The sequence below is a fragment of the Chelonia mydas genome, chromosome 4 (genome assembly GCF_015237465.2).
Source record: "Chelonia mydas isolate rCheMyd1 chromosome 4, rCheMyd1.pri.v2, whole genome shotgun sequence".
NCBI lineage: Eukaryota > Metazoa > Chordata > Testudines > Cheloniidae > Chelonia > Chelonia mydas.
In genome coordinates, this window is record NC_057852.1 from 36,043,756 (window position 1) to 36,065,702 (window position 21,947).

Genomic DNA, 21,947 nt, shown 5'->3' on the forward strand with positions numbered 1-21,947 from the left:
AGTCTCCTTCTATCCCAAAATCCTATCCATAGCCTTAGAGTTCCTGAGCCTCTTAGTTCTTTGCCTGCTTGCAACAACCTTGATAGACCCTTCAAGTCTGTGAGTTCACCAACTGTAATTATCAGGAACAAAGCCATCTGATGTGCATTCCATACTTTGGTGATGGGCATTATAAAAAACCCTGAGACAGAGGAGTGCTGATCCATGAGGGCAGGTGGTGTATGGGTTCAGCAGTTCTAGGGATGTTAATGATGTAGGAGGCTGAGAGGATGCTAATGGAATATAAATACAGGTAAGTAGGATGAAAAGAGACATAATTTTGTTCAGTTAAAATTTGCATTGGTGCAAGGTGGCAGCAATTGCCCCACAGACTTCATGCCTTGTAACGAAGGGAAAGTCTATCATGAGCTGTCTTTTTGGTTGTGATATGTGAATAGACTGTGGCATGGGGGCTTATTCAGATCTCCCACTGTTTTACACTCATCAAACTGCATGGAGTTACTCCTAATTTACACCCAAACTCAGATTACATTTGTTGCCTTCTCTCACTTTTCACTTCACACCTTCTTTCATGTCACTCCTACACTTAGAGCAGCTGCCTTCTTTCATGCCAAACAACCTTTAATCTTCTTTCAAATCTGCCCTGAAAACCCAAGTCTTTAATGAAGCCTTCCAACTTTGATTGCCATGCCAAGGATAGCCATTCTTCCTCTTCCTTTTGAGTTATTAGCCTACATTTGTCTGGATTAGATTGCAGACTCCTCTGAGCAGGAATCTTCTTTTGTAGGTGTCTGTAAAATGTGATGTACACTTGCGGTAAATAATAACTCATCTCAGTCAACATACCAATGTGTTACATGGCTTTCCCTTCTTTGCTGAGAGACATTCACAAAATCCTGTTGTCCCCCTCATAGATTATATGAGCAATTTCCATTCTGTGCTCTCACATTTGCTGTTCTGAAATATAATGAAGAATATTTCAATCTTCTATTTAGTAATAATGTGTATTGAATTGTTTTTGAGTGAATTAAATGAGGACTATTACCAAGACCATACTCTGTCAGTTAACAAGAATGCATATGAATGAGTGTAATTCATTCATTGATTAACAGAGCTAGTATCTCCAAGCGTGTCACAAATCTACATTCCTGAGGGTTGGATCTCTGATTTAGCTGAAAGATGTGTACAGCGACATGTAGTTCAGAGAGTTCCTTGCTCTACAGGCATTCCTGGACATTTTTCCTCACTAGCCACTTTCAATATATTACACTGAGGAAATTTGTTTTGTTGTTAGTTTCAGGCATGAGAATGTGAAGAACAGGTGTGTAAAGTTAGAATGTCCCAATGTCAATAAATTAGTGATAGGAAAACCCCTAAAAAGGTGGTTTGCTCAGGATTTTTCCCAAAATTTCTAAACCTGAGAGGACCTCAGAAGGTCCCATGGACTTCCTTCTCCATGCACCCACTTTCTGAATCGCTATCTTAGCCCATCCTTTACACACAACTATATGCTTCCCTCTAAAAGTTCCTGATTCTCCAACCAGCTGTGTTATCTACTTGTGGTGAGGTTCAGCAGCCCGTTTACACCCTTTGTGGATCTCCTTCCACCTCAAGAAGAGGACTGGGGCATGCTACCCTATTTGTAGTATTATGTTTTCCTAATTAGGGTGTGACTAGGTGTCCCCCAAATCTCTGGTTTATCCCACTTCTCCCACTTCCCCAACTTCAGTCAAGTGGTCTTAGCTGGATGTGGCCCATTTCCTGTGCATCTAGTAATCTCTCTACTAGGTCCATTAATAATTCACACAGTATGTAGTGAGGTAGAGGAGTTGGGAAATTCAGAGCCTGCAAGACCACTCCCTCCATTCCCATGAGAGCTGTTAATTTTGTTCCTGAACCAGACGTCTCTGAATCTGCACTAGCAAAAGTCTTCTCCAACCCTAATTTTCACAGTCTGTCCTAATACAGATCCTGGAACAGCAAGAGTTGAGTGGAGGCCTCTCAAAATCAGACACAGTGGCCATGTTGACACAAGGAACAAAGCTGAAATGCTAAAACATGTTAAAATCCTAGTGTAGCAAAGTTATTTTAACATATTAGCTGCTAGAGATAATTTTAATGTTAGTTAATGCATATTAGTCAACACATTAAAAAGCATACTTTCTCCCACTGGTAAAAATATGGTCAGTATGTAGCACCAAAAATGCACAAGTCTGAGCTCATGCACAAGTCTACAGAGAGTATAACCTAACCCAGCTAAAGAATAGTACTTAGGAAAAGAATTGAGAGACTGCACTACAATTGTGTACATAATGTTTTTGACAGCAGTATAACAAAATAGTGTGGGGGAAAGACTTCTGATAGTAGAAAGCTCTTTAATCCAGCAGACATAGGTATAACAAGATCCAATGACTGGAAGCTGAAGCTGGACAAATTCAGACTAAAAATAACAGTTTTAAAAATGTGAGGATAATTAACCATTGAAACAACTTATCTAGGGATGTAATGGATCTCTATCACTTGAGGTCTTTAAATCAAGATTGATTCTCTTTCTAAAATTTATGTTCTAGCTGAACCAGGAGTTATGTGCTTGATGCAGGAATCACTAAGTGAAATTCTATTCCATAACAATTCCTGTGTTATGCGAGAAGTCAGGCTAGATGATTATAATGATCCTCTCTAGCCTGAACATCTATGAATCTTTGGGGCAGGGTATGTCTTTTATTTTATGTTTGTACAGTGAGGGCTCCTGACAATACAAATAAATAGTGAAACCAGGTTGTAATATGCATACACATGTCCTATGATAAAGATATACCTAAAAGACTTGGATGTACCATAAGGATAAAGGCCAAAACCACTGGTGTTCAGCAAATGAGAAATATAGGCATTCCTCAGCAATCAGACTGTGTTTGTGAATATAGTAAACACATATGAAAATATGAACTTTTTTTGCATTTTAAAGTAAGTAATTTTATTTACAATTTTATTTAGAGCCTACTTGGAAGGTAAAATGTATCCTTTAGTATTTAAAAATAATATATTTAAAATAGGAAATAAAATTTCTTCTCTGTCATCTTTGGTTTCTTCTTGATATCCAGCTTGAGATGAAGCTGCATCAGTTACAAAGACTCAGTGAACACACAGTTGAAATAAAACATCTGGTATACAACCTACGTATCACAAGCTTTAGAGTTCTATGGCCTCCAGAATTATTTTTTCTGAAGAAACCAGAGAAGGAAAATCGCAGAAAAAAATAAACCTTGAAGATCACTCTCATTGACATCAAGGCAGTTATAAGTGGAGTGGAAAACATTTATATCCCAATATACTCAACACTACAGTAATGGCTATTGATCTCCAGGAACAGAATAAGGGATATTTAAAATTATCTTGATTCAAGTGGTTCTGAGAATGTCCTCTTCTTTGCTGACCCAAGCACCATCTGACGCCACATCCCCAGTTGCCTGCCCTTCTTTCTCTCTCTCTCCCCCTCACTCTCTATTTATTTTATTTTACACTTTACTCTCGCCTTAGCTTCTTCTCCTCCATCTCCACTTTTTCCATCTCTCCCTCCCCCACTTCCTTTTTTATCTGTGTGATTGATATGGTACATAGACAAGGTACATGTAAAATAATCAGAATTCATGGACTGTAGCATACAGTGCGTTCTTGTGCCTATTATAGGGAAAGAGACATACAATAGCTTTGCAGTCTGACTGGCTGATAAATTCTACTTTCAAAGTAATAAAAGCTTAAGTGACCTGTCTGGCTGAAATATATTAGCCTCTAAAGCATTCAGAATTCTAATGTGGAATCTTTTGAAGGTACAAAAAATGGTCACCCTTTAATGAGTGCTCTAGCAGGGACTGAAAAGACAAGCCTGCCAAGGAAGATATGCATTCATTCTTTATTACTTTTACCTAATTAATGAAATTCTGTTAATCCCTCAGTGAGGTGACATGTCAGAATGTAAAGTTTTGGTCTATTATAAGGATACTTAGGGCTTTACAAACAAATATTATAAACACAAAAATATTTATGTTTGCAAAGTCCTAAGTATCATTATTATATTTCATATTGTCTTGATCAGTGTAAAGTTCTCAGGGGGCTGGCCTGCTCCCTGCAATGCATAGTACAGCATCACACATTAAACGACACAGTTCCTTAAAGGTCCTCTAGGCACAGAATTGTATAAATGTGTACCTGTGCAGGACGCTCCCCCGTCCCCCGGTCTTTAATTACAAACTTGCTCCGGGTAGACCCAGCCTTATCATTAATGCATTTGTGCTGATTATGTTAATTTCCTAGCACCATTTCCCCAGGGCTCAGAGACAGAAAGCAGAGTAAGTATATACAAACACCCGCTACCCCACCCATACGCACTTTTCTTTCAGTCCGGTCACCAGAAACTTCACGAACCCAGATTTCTGTAACTTTGCACTGAAGTACCCTTGCCGTGATGAAGCTCCCAGCATCCAGCTGGCCCGCTAGTGGACTGACGGCACCTTCACTCAAAAGAAAGATCAACAACGTTTTTGTCTCTCCCAAGGCTCACACTCCCCTCCCCGAAGCACGAGAAGGCCCCCATGCACTTTTCCCATTGCCCACCAGCAGGAGACCTGCTTCCTAGGCCAGTTTGCCAAAGGGCTAAAAGGGAAGCAAGTCACGTATCAGCTCCGCACTGCCTGGGTTAATTCCTGGTGCGGGGCTGCGGGCTGGTAATGGGGTGGTTAGGTGGGGTGTGTGTGTGTGTAAGTAAGGGGGGGGACGACGACTCCCTCTTCCCACTTTCCCACCCTCGGCTCCAGCCAGCAGTGGTGCAGCGAGACGTTATTTCCAGGAGCTGTCCATGAGCTCAATCAGCGGCCCAGCCTGCTCGCTGGCTGGCTGGCTCGCTCGCTGCTCTCTGTGAGGGCCGCTAGAATAATCCCAGCGCTCGCGCCGCTCCCCACCCCCCCGCTCGCACACACGCACACACGGGCTGGAGGAGACTGGAGGCTGGTGTGCGCGGCTGCCGCAGAAGCCGCCCCGCCGCGGAGCCCGAGCGGAGGCACAGCCGCACTGCCGCTGACTTCTACGGGCAAGGTCATGCAGTGACCGGCTTCCAGCCCTTCCCACCCACCGCTGCAGGGCGCGCCGGGGGCCCGGGTTGGCTGGGACGGCGCTGCGCTCTGCCGGGGCCGCTCGGGGCTGCGGCCAGGGGCGGCAGAGGGGCGGTGAGGCGCGGGGCTCTGGGATGATCAGAGCTCCCTCCTCCTGCCCTTGGCGCTGTCAGAGGAGAGGCCGGGAGGCGGCTGCGGCGGTCGCAGGCGGAGGCCGGGCGGCAGGGCAGGGGAGAGCACAGTGACAGCGAGAAGGAGCCCAGGAGCAGGAAGATGGCTTCCCCCACCTCCCCCGGCCCGGGAGGCGGGTCCTCTCCCCCCGCCAGCCAGGCACGCATTCGCCAGGTGGGTGCACCCTGGAGAGGGCACATAGCTTGGGACTGACACACATCGCTTCACAGGACCCACTGCATGGCACTGCCACACAGTGCCTCCCTACACCTACTGCATGGCACTGCTACACACTGCCGCACGATACACTGCATGGCACTAACCTACACTGTCTCACAGTACACTGCATGGCGCTGCCACACAGTGCCTCCCTACACCTACTGCATGGCACTGCTACACACTGCCGCACGATACACTGCATGGCACTAACCTACACTGTCTCACAGTACACTGCATGGCACTGCCACACAGCCACACAACACTTACTGCATGGCACTGCCACACAGTGCCTCCCTACACTCACTGCATGGCACTGCCACACAGTGCCGCACGATACACTGCATGGCACTGCCACACAGTGCCTCTGAACACACTGCATGGCATTGGCACAACAACACGCCCTGCACGGCATTGGCACAACCACACATTGTAATAACAGCCTGGCGCACACTGACTTGATGCTGCACAATACACACATTGCAAGGCACTGGCACACAACACAGTCTGCGTGGAATGCATAACGCAGAGTAATGTATGCTCCCTGTACAAAACAAACACATACTCACTTCACACTGACACCATGTGTCACACATAGCAGACACACGTCTGACATAGCACTGAAACAAATATCACAGATGACACAACCACCACGTGTGTTAAAACATCACAGACCCACACAAAGCCTGACTCATTCATCTCACACACAAAACACTGCACATGAGAAACCCCACATAACCTGGAAGAGTCAAATACCAGGACATTGTATGACAGACAAACACCACTTGTCTCTTTTTCTCTCTCTCACAGACACAGAGTTTATCATTGTATTCTAGAGGAATGTGGGTTTCTATTTGCACTGTGTCATATAAGAGGGGCTGAAGCCATCTGGGTGTCTAAGAGCTGTGTGGTGTATGCTTGTGATCTGCAGATGCACTGATGACAGGAAGGGTAGCACAGAGGCAGTATGTCAATGTGTGTAGGCGTGAGTGTGATCTTTCTTGGCTATGTTATTATTGTCATGCTCTGATGGGACACGGAGATGGCAAGGGTGGCTCTGACACAGGAGGAGGCAGGCTGAGGATGAAGTTTGGAGTTTTCCTTGGTTACTGGCTCAGCTAGGATTGGGCTTCAGGAAATGAAGTGGGGATATGTGAGGATAGCAGATGGCAGGTTTTTTTCTCTGTAAATGATCAGAGCTGCAGTTGTTGGGAAGGGGTAGGGGTGGGTGGAGGGGAAATTCAATGTAAACATGGAAAAGTTATGATAACATCTAGAAATGCTCTCAAGTGTTATGCTCACCTTCGGTTTACATCGCTTTCCACATCAGGATCTCCAGGGGTTCATGGTCTGATTCATGTAAGTTGTAGTATTATAAGGACTCTCAGTTTCTTTTCCCTTCATTCCACTTGTTTGGCAACTCAGTGAAAAATTAAGGGGTTATAGATCTACCTGTTTGTAATCTAATTAAGTTCTGGTGACTATGCTGTACTGGATCTTTCTTTTGACTGCCATCTTGCTGCCTCTGTCTGTTGCTTCTGTTGATTTTGACATGCTGTGTCAAGGGCAAAGATAAGATATCTATACTGTTGAAATCTAATAAATATGTTCTCCAGTGACATGCACTAAATTGTCTAAAATGAATTCAGTTGTAGAAAGCAAGACCCTATGTTGTGATGACGCTCACTTTGTAATGTGGTATCACCCTGTTTAAAAAAAAAGAGAGAGATCTGATAGCAATATTCCTATATAATGTCTCTAAACAAAATTCACTGTTGCAATCATGTATTTCTGATATTTACATGGCAAGGATTTGTAAACCTGTTAATACTTCCTAAATAAATATATAGAAAGTAGGACCCTAGTTGCTACTGAATTACATTAAAATTATGACAAAAAACACATGGGCCTTTCCCATCAGTGTGTATCAATCATGTAGAACCCCTCCCAACTCAGTGAGCTAGATGATGTCATTTTATGAACATTGATGGTGAGGGATCCAAAAACCAAAGTATCACTGAGTTTTAACAACGGAAGAAGGACTGAAAGGTAAAGCACTGAAAGAAAACAGTTAATTATTAATCTGTTGACACATCTCTCCTTACCTCTTCACATTCTAATATAAATATACAAACAAGACTATTTCAAATACTATGTAGGTGTGCATGTGTAATACATGCATGTATGTTAAATATAATACTCATATGTATATATACAAACTTGTGTATGCACACATATTGAATTATATCAGGATGCCAAGAGATTAATACAAAGTTACATTAAAACAATTTGAATAACAGTAGCTATACATTCACCAATATTTTAGGGTGTGTTACTATTGTGGGTGAGACATGTTTATTGAAGCACATGAATACAATTCCTAATTAATATAATGCAGCAATTTCCAGGCTATTGTTCCATCTCCTGTTTTTTGTAACACTGTTGCAGCTCTTTGCAAAAAAGAGCTGTAAATTGTAGTGACTGGTGCATTTTTTGAATTTTGAAATTGTTTTTTAGAGTTATTTTGCCATTCTCCACCTGGCCTGGTCTTCATCCACTCAAGTAGAACAGAAATACTGCCAACTTCTGACTGCAAGGAATTGCAGTGATTCTGTTCTGCAAGTGTTTTTGAACATACTAGAAATAGAATAGATAATAATGGGCGTGTCCTGCTAAGGTCTGAAATGTTGAGTTTGCTTTTTATATTAGGCCTTCAAAAGTAGTATGATTAAGATGGTAAAATTAGTAAATTAAAAACTGTGCAAAAAAGGATTCTTGGTAAGTAATCAGATTAGTGTGCCACATATGTATTCTTCTTTGTATCTTCTGTTGACAAAAAGAAAAGGAGTACTTGTGGCACCTTAGAGACTAACCAGTTTATTTGAGCATAAGTTTATGAAGTGAGCTGTAGCTCATGAAAGCTTATGCTCAAACAAATTGGTTAGTCTCTAAGGTGCCACAAGTACTCCTTTTCTTTTTGCGAATAGAGACTAACACGGCTGTTACTCTGAAATCTGTTGACAAAGTAGTCATAGTGTTTATGGGGAAATCTCAGCTTTTGGAGTTCAGATAACCCTTCAGAAGTTTGGATGATTATCTGAACTACCAAATCTATTATGTATGGAAAGGTCAGGCTGGAAATCTTGGGTAACAAGGCTTTTGTGTGAGATTTCAAGACACATTTGCTTCTGGCCCCAGCTGGAAATACCACAAGAACAGTCTTTTTTTCAAGTATTTTGGCACTTCCTGTTCCTTCCCAGCTGGAAACTGAACATGAGGAAGAAAGTATCAGGGCTTTAATAGTTCAGTCTGAGTTTGATTCTAGAAGTGAGCAAAGTGAATAGGGGACTTTCCTGAATTCATTTGACCCTCTCTACACAGTGAAATCAGCAAAGACTTGGAGTATTAGGACAAAAAGAAGTTACAGTAAAGAGCTAGCAAGGACCTGACCTTGAAGAAATCAGGTCCCAAACCTAAACACTAGGAATCTTTGAGAAATCAGGCCATAGAGAAACTTGTAGCTTGTTTGCTTATAATTTATTCAGTATGTTTATTTGAACCAGATATGCAGAATCATCCCTTGTAGTGACTGAGAGCTGCTATGGCGACTCACCTCAATAGAAATTTGATTTGATCCTCCTGCACATTTCAACCCTTTGGTGCATTTCTTAGATCTATGGTCAGAATCTAAGTCATGAATATGACTTGAATATTACGTTTCCAGTTATTTATTTTTAATAGCAAACAGTTGGGGGTTGCTGCTGACACAGCCCATAGAGGGAAGGGAAAAAGAGAAGCCATTCTAGAACCAGTGAGTTGTTCTCTACACGGTAATATTAAAAACACAGAGACAATATTGCATTCCATCCAAAAGAAAAGTGAGCTGTTACATACCGGGGAAGTGAGACAAATACCATAGGCTTCACTGGGCTGTTACGTGTGCTCAAGTGGCTAGTGGCAGGGGTGGCCTTACCATGAGATGAACTGAGGCGGCTGCCTCAAGTGCCAGACCTTGGCGGGGTGCCACTAGGACCCAGAGTGTAAAAATTGTGTCTGCTGCTGGTGCATATGTATTCTCTCTGCTCTAGATGCACAGGGATGGTGGAGTGCTGTGCTGGAGGAAGGAGGGCACAAGAGACATAACAGACAGGGAGGAAAAAAGGTGAAAGGGAATAACAGAAAGCAGCAGGAACTGCAGGGAGAGAGAGGAGGAGGAGCCTCTTATATACCTCTCTAGCACCCCCAGGAGCCTGGACTGATTAACACCAGCTTCTCAGGGAGCTTCCTGTTTCCTGCTCCTTCCCTGAACTCTCTTGAGGAGAACAGGCAGTCAACTGAAGTAGTAGGAGCCAATTAGGCCCTTAAGACGCTATCTTCTCTCACTCAGGCCCTGCTCGTAACCTGCTTATTTGTCCCCTTCAACTGAGTGTAGAGAGCCACTATAGCTGGCACAGAACAGCAGTCATGAGTGAGAGAAGAAAACACCCCTCTGGGGCAGCATTCAGAAAAAGCAAGCAAGCAAAGGAAGCTTTTCTGTCTGAGCAGGAAGGAGCTCTCCTGAGCTACACAGACACAAATGTTCACGGTGAGCCTTCCGGCCCCAGTGAGGATGTGAGTGGTGAGGAGATGCCTGATCTTCCAGTTAGTCAGAATGCAGGTGACCTAGCAGCTACTGCAGCATCCATATCTCCATCTCAAATGGATGTAACCATGCACATTCTTGAAGAAAAGTGTAGATCAGAGAAGAGTGTGGTGGAAGCACAAGAAACAGCTGCTGCTGAGTTTAGTTCCTTAAGTCTAGGACTGTGGACCCACTTGAGCGGTAACCTGAGGGACTTCCTCGTATTGCTTGGGCCACAGCAAATGAAAAACTTCATGTTCCCCGAAGACAATGAAAATAGAAGTTTCCATCCAACCCCATTGGTGTGAAATCCCCAATGGTGACAAAGTGTAGAGGCCATGGCTTACGTACTCAAAACCCCAGAATGCTGCGTACTGTTTTTGTTGCAAACTCTTCCAGTCTAATGTTCCAGCCACATTGGGTTCTACAGGAACAAAGGACTGGAAAAATCTGGCAAGAAATCTGGCATGCCAAGAGAAGCAAATCACCAGAAAGCATTCCACAGATGGAAAGAGCTTGAAATGAGACTAAGGTTAAAGGCCACCATAGATGATCAGCATCAAGAGAAGATTGCATCAGAGTCTCTTTACTGGCAAAATGTTCTGAAAAGGCTCATTGCCATTGTGAGAATGCTTGCTACCCAAAACCTAGCACTGCGTGGCACTTCAAATCAGCTGTATGTGCCAAACAATGGAAACTTCCTTAAAATTGTGGAGCTGATGGGTGAGTTTGATGCTGTACTCCAGGAGCATCTAAGAAGAGTCACCACCCAAGAAATGTACACACACCACTACCATGGAAAAACAATTCAAAATGAGATCATACAGTTACTGGCAACAAAAGTCAAACAGAAGATTGTGGCAGATCTGAAGTCAGCAAGATATTACTCTATTATTCTGGACTGCACACCTGACATCAGCCATACGGAACAAATTACTTTAATGGTGCGTTTTGCAACAGCAACAGAACCTAGTGTAAATGTCCCTGCAATGGTGACGGTCAGAGAGCATTTTCTAGAATTTATTGACATTGATGATACTACAGGAGCTGGTATGACAAATGTGCTTCTTAAAAAGCTGGAACATACGGGAATTGCGATAGCTGACATGAGAGGTCAGGGCTACGATAATGGTGCCAACATGAGAGGAAAGAACAGAGGAGTGCAGACACGGATCCGAGAGTTTAAACCCTTGAGCTTTTTTTGTCCCATGCAGTTCTCATTCATTGAACTTGGTGGTCAGTGATGCTACATCAGCTTCTAGTGAGGCTGCTGAATTTTTTAATGACAGGTTTCAGAGTAACAGCTGTGTTAGTCACTTCCGATGAAGTGAGCTGTAGCTCACGAAAGCTTATGCTCAAATAAATTGGTTAGTCTCTAAGGTGCCACAAGTACTCCTTTTCTTTTTGCGAATTTTTTAATGTAATTCAAAGCATCTATGTATTTTTCTCTGCATCAACTCATTGATGGCAAATTTTGAAGCAACATCTGGGAACATCCTCTCTCACATTGAAACCACTGAGTGCCACATGAGGGGAAAATTGAGAGGAGGCGATAAAGCCTATAAAACACCAAATTGGGAAGATAGATGATGCCATAGTTGCCATTATGAAGGATAATGCTATGACAGGAACTGTTCGTGGGAGAACAGTGGCAGAGGGAAATGGAATCACCAGAAACATACATAACTTCAAATTTCTGTGTGGCTTAGTGTTGTGGCATGACATACTGTTTGAAATAAATGTTGTGAGCAAGAGACTTCAAGGTGTTGACCTTGATATATCTGGAGCAATGGAACAACTGGACAAGGCAAAGTCATACCTACAGTCTTACCGGTCAAATGAGGGATTTCAAAACGTTCTGAAGAGTGCACAGAAATTGGCAGAAGAACTTCACACTGAGGCTATTTTCCCACCCATTCAAGAATACAAGAGTCACCGAAGAAGAAGACATTTTGATTACGAGGCACGGGATAATTCCATAAGAGACCACAAACAACAATTCAAAGTTGAATTCTTTAACCAGGTGTTAGGTTGTGCAATATAGTCAGTTGAAGAACGTTTCATGCAGCTCAAGGAACACAGCAGTATATTTGGGAAGTTGTATGATATTCCCAAACTCCTCACTATACCTGAAGAAGACCTACACCAGCAATGCAGAGCACTAGAGACAGTGTTGACACATGATGATCTGTGCGATATTGATGCGAGTGATTTAGGTGATGAACTGAAAGCCCTTTCAAGATACATTTCATCAGGATCAACTCCAAAGGCTGTTCTGGAATATGTGTGCACAAATAAGATGACCACCCTCTTTCCAAATGCTTTTGTTGCTCTGCACATACTTCTAACACTTCCTGTAACAGTTGCCAGTGGAGAACACAGCTTCTCCAAACTGAAGTTAATAAAAACACATCTACGCTCCACAGTGACACAGGAGAGGCTGTTTGGCCTTGCAGCCATCTCAATAGAGCATGAGCTGGCCCAGACTGTGGACCTTCAGGAAGCAGTTCAAATCTTTGCAACCAAGAAGGCAAGGAAAGCACCACTTTGATTATTCAAACAGATAAAAATGCCAGTGTTTACTACGCAGACAAGAAAAGTTACATTTGCTGTTCAGGTGTTTGAAAGTTAAGTGTTACTTAAAATTTTTGAACAAGGCATTTTAAGTTGTTAGTTCTCCTTTATAGGGGTAGGTAGCAGAGCAGTACCATGAGAGGAGCAGAACAGGAAGAAGGCAGAACTGAGACCTTTCAAAGTTTTGGCCCAAGTGAGGGAGCATGGGGGCGTCATTTGAGCTTCCCGCCTCAGGTGTCAAAATGTTGTGGGCTGGCCATGGCTAGTGGAGTATTCCATGTGTGTAGGAGGATCTTCTAATGTAAATTCCAGTACCATACCCCCTTCCTGACCATTGTCAAAGGGGCATGTCTAGGGTAAAAGGAGTATGTGGTTGGGGCATCTCTACACCCTGGCTGTCCTTGGTTACCAAAATGGCTCCAGGGGGTCAGAAGCAACCAAAGGGAAAGAAAAGCAGTCTTCAGACTGTAGCAAAATTAACTACTAACTAGTCAGATATAAATTTAATGACAAATTGAAAACCTTATTTTTCTGTGCATATCTTTATTTTACTATTTTAGAAAGAGTTATTACAATGATTTACAATGTTACCTAGCAGTCAGTTTGTTAGCTGCCACAGTTACATGTATCTCCATTAGGGGTCTGATGGATTATTTTTACTTTCAAATCAGGTACTTTTTAGCATTCTGAATTAGTTTTTCAGCATTCTGAATTAGTTTTTAATTCAGGTATTTATTCTGCAATGAACATGAGACAGCGACACAACATTCTGAATTAATATGTAGGGATGAATAATGAAAGAAGTGTTTCATGGCTACAAATGCCTTACATGCTTAATATGCATTTTGTCTACTGTATGTTTAGAATTATTTTTAATTACACTTAGAAAGGAGCCACTCAGCAGTTATGTTTCTGATCTTTGGATATGAGTTTGGTATTTCTTATTTGGACTTTTACTAGGCTGCAATGAAACAGCATCCATACAATGCAGTGGATGCCCTTCACAAACACTTAATAGTACATATACAAAGATATAAGCCCCAAGATGAAATCAAATAACCCAAATACAGCTAAAATTATTGACTCTCCTGTTGCAACCACTACTAGAGTCCCACACCACCACATCTCTCACAGCTCCTTACGAGGAAGGGAGAAGAGAGGCCTTGCAGCATGGCAATAAACTCAGGATGTTACAAACCAAATGAGTACATTAACAAGAAGCCATTATGCTGATTACATTTTGTTATGTTATCACAAAAAGAAAAGGAGTACTAGTGGCACCTTAGAGACTAACCAGTTTATTTGAGCATAAGCTTTCATGCATCCGATGAAGTAAGCTGTAGCTCACGAAAGCTTATGCTCAAATAAATTGGTTAGTCTCTAAGGTGCCACTAGTACTCCTTTTCTTTTTGCGAATACAGACTGACACGGCTGCTACTCTGAAACCTGTCATTATGTTATCACAATAACACTTATGATTATTGGGCCACATCCTGAAACCACTCTACATGCAAACCTCCTACTGACTTGGGTCACTTATCTCTATGGGAGTCTTTCAGTTGATTTTAATGAGCTTTGGATCAGGCTCCTGAACTGGAGTTAAATTTCTGAAATGCTTGCTGGGTTGAGTGCATTATTTGCACTTGCTAGCTATGACCCTGATTCAGCAGGGCATGTGCTATTCCTTAAGTACGTGAGTCATCCCACTGAAGTTTTGTTTAAAGGCCCTGCATCCTAATGTCAGTGGTATTTATCATATAAAGCTTAAGAAATTACTGAATGTTAAACAAAGCTATTGCAAATGACACCATTTCAGAGTGCAGTGTTTTGGAATGTATTGGGGGGTGTTGTCACCCACACTTCGGATTCTGCAAGTTGGTTTCAAAAAATTTTCTTCTGATTTTCAGTGCTTATTTTAGGGGCTATCTCCTCAGGAGGAAAAAAACCCTATAAAATCTAGATAAATATAAAATTTCTCATGCAGATCTTAATTGTATTTTCACACTTGTCTTCAGCACACCCGACATTTGGTGAAAACAGGGCAATATGAAAATACTTTAAGTTCTTTATTACCAAGATCTTGAACTTGTCCTGTGGCGTATCCACATTTAGAAGGCCCCTTCTACAGATCTCCTACTACTTTTGCAGAAGATGGGTCAGCTACCTCCTTGTCCCAGATCCTATGGAAACCTTTCCTGGCTCTGGACTCCACACAGGTGACAGAACAGGCACACTATTTATAGCAACCTGAGCCCCCACATTATAAAACCACCCTTTAAAGTCCTGATCTAGCCAAGTACTTTGTCATGTGCATACCTTTAACCACGAGTAGTCGATGACTTCAGTGGGACTCCTCATGTGCTTAAATTAAAGTTTGCTGGATCAGAGCCTAAATGTTGGGTTCTGAAACAGAAGTTGTCTACACAAGCAGAAAATCAGAGGAATTATCCAGAAGTACTAAGGAGGGCCACAGGTCATATTAAAATTCAGTTAAGGCTGGGATTTAAGGCTTTAAATTTACTGCTCTTGGAGGATGCCAGATTGACAGCCCTGGGAAGATTGAGGAGAGTCCTCTGTGATATTTGGATTAAAATATTTTGAATGAAGAGAAAAAAATAGGAAACAGCTCTTCCTTACTATCTTCCAGGATCTGTTCATCATCCATAAGAAGTGAAGACTGCCTAATACGTTAGCAGGAAAAGAATATGATTTGTAGTGCAATTTAAATTTAAGGGAGAAAAATGGAGTGCTCGGATTTGAGCTGTCTATAAATTAAAGAGAAACTACTGTCAATACCAGAGCATGAAAATACGATCAGACATCCCTTTAAATGGCACTGTTTAACTTTTATTCAAGAGACCAAAGAATAATCTTGGGTAAAATCGGTGGAACATCCTCTTATCGGTGTTGCTGATTCTCTGGAGCACTGAAATTGTAGCTAGTGACTTTTGCTGCATTCCAGAGGTGAAAGTGAAAACAAAACTGAAGCAAGAAGCAAAGGTGTCAGAATGTATTACATAGTGTGAAAAGAAAAGGAGTACTTGTGGCACCTTAGAGACTAACCAATTTATTTGAGCATAAGCTTTCGTGAGCTACAGCTCACTTCATTCACTGAATGCATCCGATGAAGTGAGCTGTAGCTCACGAAAGCTTATGCTCAAATAAATTGGTTAGTCTCTAAGGTGCCACAAGTACTCCTTTTCTTTTTGCGGATACAAACTAACACGGCTGCTACTCTGAAACCTGTCATTATATAGTGTGAGAAATTCAGCATGCAGGTGAGAGAGAAATGACAACATGATCAGCAACAGCAATGAAGTCGATATTAGAGGTGGTGAGGAAGTAGTTTTCCCATTCAATGAAAATGTTCGCGATTACAAAGATTTTTCCAGTCCATATCAGGATTAACCCAAGACCTTTCAAAATATTTCATAAAAACAGAGAGAAAGAGTCCCCAGAGTACTCACCTGGGATGTGAGAGAACTAGGTTCAAGTTGCTGCTCCAAATGAGGGAGAGCAGGGGTTTGTACATCTCAGGTGAATGCCCTAACTTCTGGGGTGGGTCTCTGTGTCTCATTTTGACCAGAAATTCTATACTGGACAAGAGAAACCTTCCTGACAAAAGTGACATCGGTTCCTATGAAAAGTTTTGGTTTTGACAAAAAAAGGTTTTGGTAAAAAAACATTGCAACTAGCTCTAGTGAGTACACACACAGAGTAAATACACCACCTAGGAATGTGGGGGCCAATAATCAGTAGGAAAATCAGGTTAGCAGCAGTGACTGAGTAATCTGAAATCCTTCTGATCAGAAAACTCTCTATGTTCTTCCTTCTTTTTCAACTGTCTTCATTTTGGTATCTGTAGGGTTTTTTAACATACATATTTTTAAATTTACTGCTCTTGGTGGATGCCAGATTGACAGCCCTGGAGGATGGCATTCTTTCTCTACAGAACAGGTACAGCCAGGCAGTAACTGAGAAAACTTCCTTACATTGCTTTGCCACTTTGCTTCATCCCTGGAGGACTTCAGTTCTGAGAGTGAGAATAGATGAGAGTTCATGGTGACTCTTCTGGGACAGCCAGCAAGGGTGCCAAAGAGTATTAGTGGCTTTTGTGATGTGTTAACTGGTCTGAAATTACTAGATACATTTCCCATAGGGAACAAACAGCAATCATATGGTAACAGCAGTCATATGGTAATCAAATGGTAATCATATGGTATGCTTGTTCATTACTGAACTGGGCTGGATTTAAACCTGTGATCCAGAGGTGGAAGATTCTTTAATCCATTAACAGTGTCCTAATTTCCCTCTTATCTACATTTTTGGTGCAAGTATTTTACTGTATTAAGGAAAAGAACTGCATCTATTTATTAGAAATTAGCCTAGTTGCAAAATTTGGATATAGGTCTAGCTTCCCTCCCCTCCACCCAGAGTCTGAGAATGTTATTTTTTTAGGGATTCAGTTGAGGCCAATCTCAGCCTTTGCTCTATCTTTGGATGCAGAATGTGGAATTTTGGACTAGTTAAAAAAAAAATTGTGCAGAGCCCTATTATGATGTACATGCAAGGGATCAAACTCAGCCTAGACCTGTGCTGGCTACTACTAGCATAGACCTTTACCACGGCCTGCTGTAGCCAAAGATCCACTGAGAGGAGGTTGCACTGGTATAAAGTGGTCACAATCTCTTCTTTGCTAAAGACTCCACAGGTTGCCAGTGTAGTTGCATAAGACATCCCAGGAAACCCTATTATGTGCAGAAGCAATTCATCCCCTAGCACTCTGGGTGTTTGTTTGGCTCCAGTCACAGATTAAAGCAGCCTACTTCAGGTGGAGTATCCTGAGGGAAGGCAGCAGCAACACCTGTGGCCTCCCAGGGGTGAACCCTGTCAGGTGCATGGGGGATCAGCTGGTGGAGGGAGTTGTAAATTGCGCCTGCTTATTCCAGTTCACATGAATTTTGGCCAAAGGGGATAGAATTAAGGTGAAGGTTGTGTGGCTATAATGCCACTTTAATGATATGTTAACTGTTGTTGTTTGTATATGATAAAACACTATCCACAGACATACTTGAATATATTCATATTGAGAATAATACTGAAAAGTTGAAGATGATAAATAAATAATCCAGTTGAATGAAGCCTCTTTAGAAAAGTCAGGGAAAGATGCAAAGACAATCACCAGAATATTGACATTAACTGATATATTATATGATTTACCATGTGATCTTTATAAATAAACCCTTTTCATGTTTCATTTAATCATGAACAGAGATGGACCCAAACAAAGTTTCCAGTTCTAAACACTTTATCAGCATCCAGAGTTTTGGTTCAATCTTATCTTTAATTTTGACCTTTTAAAGCTATTAAAAAAGTAAAAGTGGTGACATATGAGCTTAGGCAGCACAACATTAAACAAAGAGAACGTCTGCAGAAATGAACAAATATGAATTCGTGATTTCAGTAAACCACGTGTGATTTATTGGGAAAAATGCATGCCAATACAGAATCTCTATTCAGCATTTTAAAATAATCAAACATAAAGGATAGTGAAACTGTTTGTATAATAGGTGTAAGGTATAATAGGAAAAGGTAATTATAGTTAATGCATAAATAAATTAGTGTAAATAACTACATTAAAAATATTATTCAAGTTGCAAAGTTAAACACTCAAAAATTAGGAGATATTATATTTAAGGTTGCCCATGCAATCTTAATTCTAACCCTTTCTGTGTCTCTTCCATGCACTTAATGAGGCAGCACTCCTATGGAAAAATAGCATTTGATCATGTAATTAATGACTATCATAATATACAGTAACACTCTTTAGAATGTTCATATTCAGTGTTACTGTTTTGGCATGCTGCTAATATTTTTAAGGCAATGGTGATTTTCAAAAGTTTATAATTCAACCAGACCTAAACAGAATTTCATAGGACAAATAAAAGGCACGCCCCTAGCCCAAGGGCTTTGTCTCTGCCAAGCTTCAAAGTCTTGCAGCAAACGAGATGTTAAAGCTTCTAAAGAAAAAGGTTGCAAAGATTCTTTATAATGGAAGGTGATAGGCAACCTAGCTATAGAAGACACTATCAGCTCTCCTTATATTGTATATAAAAATACAGGGTGTATTGTATAGACACAAATGTGTACACTATATGCTATCAGAAAACAATTTTTTTTTGGATGAAGGCCCAGATCTTCAAAGGGATTTAGATGCTTGACTCCCATTGATAAAAAAAGAAAATGGGCATTATGATGTTGTGATATTAGTATTAGAATTTATATCACTTAAAAATGGACGAAGTGATAAGCAGTTAGTATTAATAAATAAAAACTGTTTGTAAACATAAACTTCTGGTTGAAGTTGCTTAGGTCTCCTACTATATGTATATAGTAGCCAGCGTAATGGGGCTCAGTCACTTTGGGCCTATAGGCCATAGTGTAGTACAAGTAATAATAAATAAAAGCCTGAGTAGGAAGATGGGAACATCCATTGCTAAATTGCATTATAATTTTATCCTGAAAAAGCAAACCAATTAAAATACAATAGGACTGTAAATTACACTCCACACTAATACAACAACAGTGTCTTCTGGAGAGGTATTCACAATCCTAGTGATGTGTCTCGAGGGAGATTAGCCGTGCCAAGCCAGACTCTGGGATGGGGCTCTTTGAGTTAAATTGCAGCTGAGGTTTTCAGAGTCTCAGCTGGGAATGCCTGCCTGAGCTGAAGCAATCAGGTACAGCTGAGCCTAATTAGGTGCAGAGTCTTAAAAAGAGCTTTGTGTGTGAAAACCAGAATACAGAGCTCAAGAGAAAGATGACCCCCTTGTTGGGACTGTTTAGAGCTGGTTTTGGTGTTTAACCCACATGGAGGCAATGTAGCCAGAGATAGGAAAGAGAGAGAACGGAATGAGAGAGGAAGCCTGTCAAAATGAACCTGAAATCCTAGAGAAAGGGTTTTTGCTCTAAGTTTTCTGTGAAATTTCTTTCTAGCTGAATAGTTCCCTGGTCTTCCACAATGATGTAGTAGATATACGACACAACCAGAAGTGAGAGGATGTTTGTAAAATAGGGTTAATATAGTTACCACACAAACTCTATGTAAAACAATAGGTGAAACATACCATGACAACAGTTTATAAATGGTGTCAGACTTAATGTGTATCTCCCTCTGATGCTAACTGAAGACTGATAATTATCTGCAGGACTCATAATCCTTCAGTTAGCTAACAACCTGATGCTATAATCTAGCTTAAGATGTAGTTATAGACAACCAACATGTGAAGCACTTGAAGTGGAAAAGAGACAATTCTTAATTGCATGGAAACATTACTACAGCTGGCAATACTGCTGTGACAGTTGCTAAAAATAGGTGTGCACATAGTGATCATCATCCTTATCCTTTGATACAAAAGCCTGAAGACAAATGCAAGTGAGGAGATCTGGATTTGGTGAGTTTTGATTCTGCTCTTGATATTTCTTAGACATTATAATGTTCCTTGTCAGGAAAGTCAGAGACTTTGGGGTAGGCCTGCTTTTCCATAGCATTCCATTAACTTACAAAGAATTTATATATGTGCATTGAAGAGGCTATACCATGTTGATGGCAAGACCGCAGGGCTATAACCTGCAAATGCTGTTGGAGGTGGATATGATTGCTTGGTGTATATTGTTTCACTTGCTGGTTTGGATACATTAGCAAGATGCTGCAATGATTGGGTTTTAAATCCCATAGGACAACTCCTATAAAGATAAATTGTTTCCCTTACAATAATATAAAATTTATGGAAACACTTATTTTGATAAACTTTGTAGGTGCTTAATTTTCTGAAACATAATTTTGCGGTCTCAACTGACCTGATGGTATCCTTTTTAAGTATGTGTATGCAATGAATGGAGAATAAACCCCTGGGTTATTAAAGTAAGTAAACTGTGCTGATCTATTAAACTGGATGTTTTGTCTCCCAGTGGAATTTTTTTTAAAAACTTTTTAAAAATAGCAACTCGTAAATGGACTTCAGAAGTTGCCAATAAGCTGCTAACTTAGACTGAGAATTGACTTAAACTGAGAAACAAAAAGGCTTTCACAAAATGTGGAACCCATAGCTATGTACAATGCTATGAAATAGACTCTTCCTTATGTTGTACTTGCTTTCAGCCATATCCTGCTTTCCTTGCTCATGAAAATCTCCCTTTGTCCTTAGTGGGCATTTTGAGTGAGTAAGGAATACAGGATTAAATCCCATGATTTTAAAGCAGAAGTTCTGTGTGATGTAGCAGCTGTCTGTATAATGCTCCTTATACACACGCTTCAGTAAATGATAAATATTTAAAGAACAAGGAAGGGAAAAATCAGCAGCCTTTGTTCATTTTCCTGCAGAATCTTGTAAGCCCAGGAAAGATGCAAGGTATTTTCATAATCCATTGTTACACCAAAAGAATCCTGAAACAAAGTCAATGAATGTGTGGATTAAATCATATGAAAAAAACCTTGTCTGAGAGCTCACCACTAGTTTAAGTAAATTTTACCCTCTTTCAAAGTATTAGGAATAATATTGAAGGGCAGAGGGGCAATTAGAGATGAGACAAGAGAAGAATTACTGAGTGAAAAAGAGCTAATAAAACAAATGTTGCAAATTATCTGTTTTCAGAACTAAAAACTCATTGTTAAGGGAAGCTCCCCTTAAATTTAAATTGTAATGATAGTCTCCTTTTTGAATCATAATTTTAAATGAGACACTATCCAAAGAAATTGAAGTATTGTGAATGAATGACCAGTTATATCTGAAGATTATGTCAACTGATAAAAAATATTGCTAGTTACCAACTCATATGCAATATATGATGAGTGGTTACTAACTCTTGATGGACAATCAGTGTGATAGCTATGCTAATGCAAGTACAGGTGAAAGTGTCAGAATTGCACTTCCCCTGCCAGCCTCAAAATACAACTCTCAGATCTGAAGGGTTTGTCAAAGTCACTCTGGGGAGTAATGTTTAAAGATGTTCTTCTAGTAAATTGTCTGATAATGCAGTGGATAATATTTATATCTATTTTTCCTTCGTCTGTGACACACACTGCTCGTCCCGGTTATGTGCAACTGCTCTACATTTTTGGATGTAATTAAATCAAAGTCTTAGTCAAGTCATTCATCATAGCTGTGATTGCCAATATGAAGAAAAACCCGACCGCTGATACTGTACAGTAACAGAGCTTTAAAAAGTATCTTTCACTGCCTCCAATTGTGCAGCTCATT

General features: G+C 40.8%; 1 protein-coding gene across 3 annotated transcripts in view; it reads left to right on the plus strand.

Moving 5' to 3' along the window:
- The first annotated feature begins 2,967 nt into the window (after positions 1 to 2,967).
- The window catches only part of ANK2 (ankyrin 2), a 559,252-nt gene continuing 540,272 nt past the window's right edge, over positions 2,968 to 21,947 (plus strand). For all 3 annotated transcript variants that reach the window (XM_043545376.1, XM_043545385.1, XM_043545350.1), the window contains exon 1: positions 2,968 to 5,450. In XM_043545376.1, the coding sequence (XP_043401311.1) occupies positions 5,379 to 5,450 (72 nt within the window). In that variant the 5' untranslated portion in view covers positions 2,968 to 5,378. The remainder of the gene's footprint in view (positions 5,451 to 21,947) is intronic.